At 43.7% G+C, this 6000-nt stretch overlaps 1 protein-coding gene across 1 annotated transcript in view; it reads left to right on the top strand.

Moving 5' to 3' along the window:
- The first annotated feature begins 635 nt into the window (after positions 1-635).
- Positions 636-6000, top strand: part of LOC112603506 (protein split ends-like) — a 54692-nt gene continuing 49327 nt past the window's right edge. Inside the window, exon 1 of the mRNA XM_025352100.1 lies at positions 636-1369. Within this exon, the coding sequence (XP_025207885.1) occupies positions 1287-1369 (83 nt within the window). The 5' untranslated portion in view covers positions 636-1286. The remainder of the gene's footprint in view (positions 1370-6000) is intronic.

The raw sequence follows: 6000 nt of genomic DNA, 5'->3' as shown, positions 1-6000 counted from the left end.
ACGTCCTTTTTTAGGCGTGACGGGTAGAGTGGCCCGACTGAGCGCGCGCTAACGATCGGCGCGGTGGCTTCCGCGGCCGACCCGGTCGGGCGGGGGTAGGGTACGGAGACCGGCCGCTTTTGTACGGATTACTATTATTATTATTCGTGCGTGTACGAGTGGAGCGACTGAGACGGACGACCGAACGGTGCGCGGATGCGTGAGCGGAGCGAGCGAGAAAAACCCATGCGGTGGCCTAGTAGATATTGAGTCACGTCCAAAAAACCGGTGTCCGAACACGGTCCCGTACCCCGCGGAACACGGACGATGGATTCGCCCGATTTCCGAGCGCGTAAGTGGGAGGAGTGTTGTTTTCGTGCGGTTTCGATCGGTGGCGCTCGGTGCCGCGGCCCGCCGGCCGCCCTCCGACCCGCGAACCTGCCTCGCCGAGCGCTGACGGCGGTCGACGACGGGTTCGCGGTGACGTCAGCGCCCAGCGGCGGCCGACCGTACCACGGCCGGCAGTGGGGCGCACGGCGGCCGCGGCATCGGCGTCGGTGGTGTCGGCATCGTCGGTTGCGGCTGTGGCGGTTGGTGGGGGAGTGGACCCGTCAACAAACCGTGGCAGCTACGCTTTCCGCCGCATTCGCCGATGAGATACACACGAGCACGCGTGTCGCGCATTTTATCCTTCTGAGGAGTCGGTTCGTTCAACGATATATATACATGCTATATATATATTATATTATATATACACACGCATATTATGGTATAAATACGTTCGTATATAAATATAAAAATAATATAAATCTCCGGTGTTAAATTTATTTTTCTCGTGTAATTTTCGTTTTTGCGTCTGTGTGCGTTATTATTAATTTATTTAATTTAAATTTTTTTTCGTGTTTTTTTTTTTTTTTTTAATTCACCCGAAACGGACGTGCTGATGTGAAATATTCTAGTGCAGTTTGGTTTGGTGTTCTGTTCGGATAATCGGCAATCGTCATTGTCAATGTACACAGCCCGTGTGTCTCGAGTGTGCACTGTGCAAGTCGTGTGCGTGTGATTTCGTACATAGTATTGTGTCATCGTTCGTCGTGATCGCGCGCGAGTTTGGTTCTACCGCGATGTTTGCGTGAAGCACTCGTTTTTCATTTCCGCCGCCGCCGTTTCTGGTGTGTGTGTGCGAGTGTGCTTGTGCGTGTGAGCAAGTGTGATTTTTCCATTCTCGAATCCGTTGGACCGCGGTGGAATCGTGCGCGACCTGTGTGTTTGGGCGTGTTCCCGAATGATGAAGAGTTGGCGACATAATGGTTAGGGAGACTCGCCATCTTTGGGTCGGAAACCTGCCGGACAATATACGCGAAGAGAAAATACGCGAACACTTCAAGAGGTGAGTTGTAGAGTGTATAAATCATATACTATTGATATGTACTGGTTGGTGGTGACGCCACGATAACGATAATGATTAATGATGTATGACGTAGTAGTAATTATTGATAAATAACAATAATAATAACAAAAACAGAACAGTTGGTTCAGGCCTTAACACTCGAGTTAAGGATGTTAAGTTATGTTGTATGAACATGGGTCTATCTTCCCATCCACTTTTTATCCAGCAGAAATCATTGGTAACCTGCGACTTTTCCTCGTGGCTCGTCTGGCGCGTTATCAATGTGCCGGACCCCCGGCGTGTACAACACGTTACGAACGTCATCGTCATGTGATCCTCTCGGCACAAGCGCCAGTTCCTAGCCAAACTTGATCGTCGGCCAACGTCATCGAATCGGTCGGCTTGTTTGTGTGACACGTGTGATGGTGACTTTCGTGCACGATGAGTCGATTCGCAAAATCCTATTATTGTAATCGACCGTCACGTATGGGTTTGCTTCAACGTGCAACGACGTGTCTGAACAAAACGATTTCCTCTTTTTGGTCCTGCTGTGCATCCACCCGTTGTCGTTTTTATGACCTGTACCACGTTTACGTTATTCGTGCGGTTACCTGCGAATGGCGAGAGGTATGAGATCGAATATTGTTGTGGATTTCACCTTTTGTTGTTCGTCTCAATAAAAGTGCGTATATAATAACATGATAATGTATAAACGTATAATAATAGCGACGGTGGTGGGTCGTGTCTCCGGACACGGTATTATAATTCAGTAGAATACAGTGTACGAGTGCCGTCGTCTCGTAGTCGGTCTGAAAACGTTTGTTGCTCGATTGTATTCGTTTGATAAACCGTTTCAAGGTTGGCATTTGTGTAACGATAATTTTTTTTTCTATTTATTCTCATTTATTTGAAATTGAAATCACACAACGTGTAAATGAATAAACAGGCACCCGCGTGTAGATAATAATAACAGTACACGAATGAGTCTAGTTAAAAGAAATCGTTCAGTGATAACACTTGTCTTGAATTTCATTTCGAATCTACAATATAACGATAATAAATTCAATTTATTACGTAGGTATGTTACGAGCGCCACATCTCTTTTGCACACGTTGCCCGAGGCGACGTTGAAACACTGCATTTGCCAAAAACAATAACTATCATCACTACTGCTTTCAGTCTCGTGAAATCGATCGTATTATCTACCATATCGCACAACTTTTTGGATACCTTCACGGTCAGTTTTGCGTCGGAACCTCAGGGAAGGGGAGAATGTTGACGTACATTTTTTCTCGTAAAAATAATAACTCGTTCAAATGTCAAGGTCGCCGCTGTTTTCCACGTTAAATACCGCAATTCAGTTATTCAGCTAGTATGTAGGTACCGTGTGTGTACGCGCACCCAGTAGTGTATTTGTATCTACGTTCGGATATACGATATACATTTACGTACATTGAAACATTAATAATATGTATAGACATTTCGTGTGTTGTTATTAATCTAAATATAAACAATACTATTTCGTTCATCGTTACGCGCAGCCCATTCAAGTTTCAACCGATCGCTCGTTTTTTCTGTTCGCGCCCGCCCTCCCGCCCGCCATACGTGTTCATCGAACAAACACGGAAAATATTTTAGTATAATACATATACAACACACGTTTTCTTCTCTCCCTCTGCTGTCTGTCGTCCAGGAAATGTTGCGTGTGCTCGCTCACGCTCTCTCCATCGGCCCTTTTGTATTCACACACACACAAAAAAACTCGTTCCGTTTCTCTCGTTTACCGCCGACCTAAGGGGGGAGGGCGAGCGCGTGAGGGCGATATAAATTTCAGCCCCTTCGTCAGAACACAAAAAAAACACACACGCGCGTGCGAACGTCCGTGGAAACGAACACCGTCCGTAGCGTATCGGTGCTCGCTCTTCGCGGCTTTTTGTTATCAATACGTTTTTCGTGGTTTTAATTCGGACGTGTTGATTATTGTCACTGTTATTGACGAAACGACTCTGCGCGACAGCCGCATGTTTTGACCGCGTAGTCCGATCGCGCGTGCGAGGTTAACCTGTTCAGCGCCGCTCGCGAGTGTTTGTTTTTCGAATGGCGGGTGGCTGCGGCGGACGCGCCATCACATGACTCCTACTTTATTAACGAGTTATTATTAGCTAGACGTACGTACTACGTATTATTTTAAACGCGCCGCCGTTGAAAATGTGGCGTTGCGTGCGTACGCTCACTTATGTTTCGTGTATTCGCCGTAGACAAGGACGTCGTGGAAACGCGATGCTTTTATTATTATTTTTTGTTTCCCAATGAAAACACAAATATTCCGATTCAAAAAGAAAGCGGCTAAACAAAATGACATTTAATGTGTGTGCTTTAACGACAACGATTTTGCGCAAACACCGCGGCGGACGCGACCTGTTTGCTCGGCTCGAAATCGTAGCGAAAATCAATTTTATAGAGTAGAAACGCGCGGTCCTCTTCTCTCTCTCTCTCACTCTCTCTCTTTCTCTGTGTTCCGTGAGGCTATTTAGATATTGTCGGCAAAAAATAATGATATCGCTCACGGGAAACAGTAAGATGGTTTGTTCGTGTACAAAAAAAACAAACTAACTCCTCCACTGAGTAACCAGTAAATAATAGTGCTCTTCGGGCGGTGAAACGATAGGATTTATTTTTCTTTTCTTATCAAAAATAAATTTATATTTTTTTGGCGGTATCGCTGCCAGAACCAAAACAAAATATCTAAACCGAATGTTATTGTCATCACGCATCAAACATTTGTGTACGTAACGAGTAATGACGATTGTGAAACACGTCGTGTGCGTCTCTTATTCCCGAAATAAATATTATAATAAATTATATTTATTATTCGACGTTTGTTGTCGCGCGATGTCTCGTGTATATTCGTCCGGCGTACGGTCGGCACCACCACGACGTGCGTATAATGCTAAACCTTGTGTCGGTCTGTTCGTAGGCGATGCAGAGCTATGTTTATTAGAATTTTTAAAACCGACGTCTTTCTAATCGCAGGTATTATGAAATACGACCACCAGTCCCAGGCTTAAGAATTTAATAAATAATGATAGGTCTAATCACTGTAATACGAAAATGAAGACAATGTTTTAATCTATACGGTACCTACATGTTTTATTTCAATATATATTACAACAATCGGCGTTCTTGATAAAAATAGACGTACCTAGTACTGTAAAACAATAATATTTTTTAGCGTGTAATGACTATTGTTCTCGTCCACTGGGCCGTAGCGGCTGACGCGCACCGCAATAGGTGGGCGTCCGGCTAACGAGTAGTTATTAATTTTTGTTCACTCCTGGCATATGTCCCTTCGCTGACGATTTCGTTGCCAAAAATGTAGGTAAAAATACGAGTCACATACCGTGTAACTACGTGTTTTTGAAAGATAAAATCGTTTGTTTTTTACCGTCAAAAATTTTCAGACGTGGGCTATGGTTCATACCGGAATAAAAACAAACACGAGATTCTTCATTTCCTATTCGGTATATTATCGTGGTTACGGTTACCCGTGGTCAAGACGATTGAAAACGAAGGTTATAAATTATAATACTGCAACATGGCCTATCTGCGTGAGTTTAGATATATTATGTCAACGAAAAATACCAGTTATGCACAGAGGTCACGAAAGTATGGGTTCCTAATCGACCTAATCGCATAATGTGTTATACTAACGTCGTAATAGTTGTAGTATTATAATAGAGAGTAGTAAAGTTTTATTCACATCTGTAAAATTGTTAATAGGAATAAAAATAAATGCTTGAACGTAATAATGCCGTATGTTTGTTTGAAAACTGAAGAGGTAATTTTCTTTTGTATAAAACGTCATAACGGGAGGGTAATTGTTCTAGACCTATTAGTATGTTTTTGAATTTAATAATAAGACAGTATAATTCCCGGGCAGGTGATGTGTATCGTCTTTTGTGTATCATCGTCCGTTTTTTTCTCTGTCTGTTTCCGGTTTTTAGAATCGTCGTTTTTGTTTTATGATATAAAAACCTACTGCTATGCCAGTCTTTGACCTGACTCGTTAAAAATAATATTAGTATATTATATTATTATATAACTATAATAAAAACTGCAGCACGTTGGATACGTTTTTATTGACTTTATCCGTTGGTAACGCGTGTGTGTTGCAACTGTAGCACACGAGTGAGTCCCCCTCTCAAAAAAAAAATCTATACGTTTTATATTATTATTATATTCCAAAAGAAACACGTGATGGAATGGTATGGGAAGGTGATGAGGATCGTTGTGTCGCATTTACGTCTTGTCGGAACTGCGTGGAATTTACAGGTCGAAACGACGTGGCGGTGAACTCCTTTCCCGCGTGTGATAACGTCTATTGATTTCTCGAGCCGAAGTGCGTCGTTGTGATGGGATGAGCGGGTGTCGGAAGGGTCCGAGAGAGAATGCTGCTGCTGCGTAAAAGGGCGCGCTTTTGTCGAGTTTAAAGTGTGTGCGTGTGCGTGCGTATACGCACTACGGTCGTAATACGTATTGCGCCTCCTCCAACAGTGCAGCAGAGCGGTAGCGTTTGGGGGGACAACCCCATGTATTATATTGTACGCAGATAAAAGAATAATACATTCCCC

The sequence above is a fragment of the Melanaphis sacchari genome, unplaced genomic scaffold (genome assembly GCF_002803265.2).
Source record: "Melanaphis sacchari strain LSU unplaced genomic scaffold, SCAv2.0 Contig10_pilon_pilon, whole genome shotgun sequence".
NCBI lineage: Eukaryota > Metazoa > Arthropoda > Insecta > Hemiptera > Aphididae > Melanaphis > Melanaphis sacchari.
This window is presented reverse-complemented; position numbering and strand designations above follow the sequence as displayed.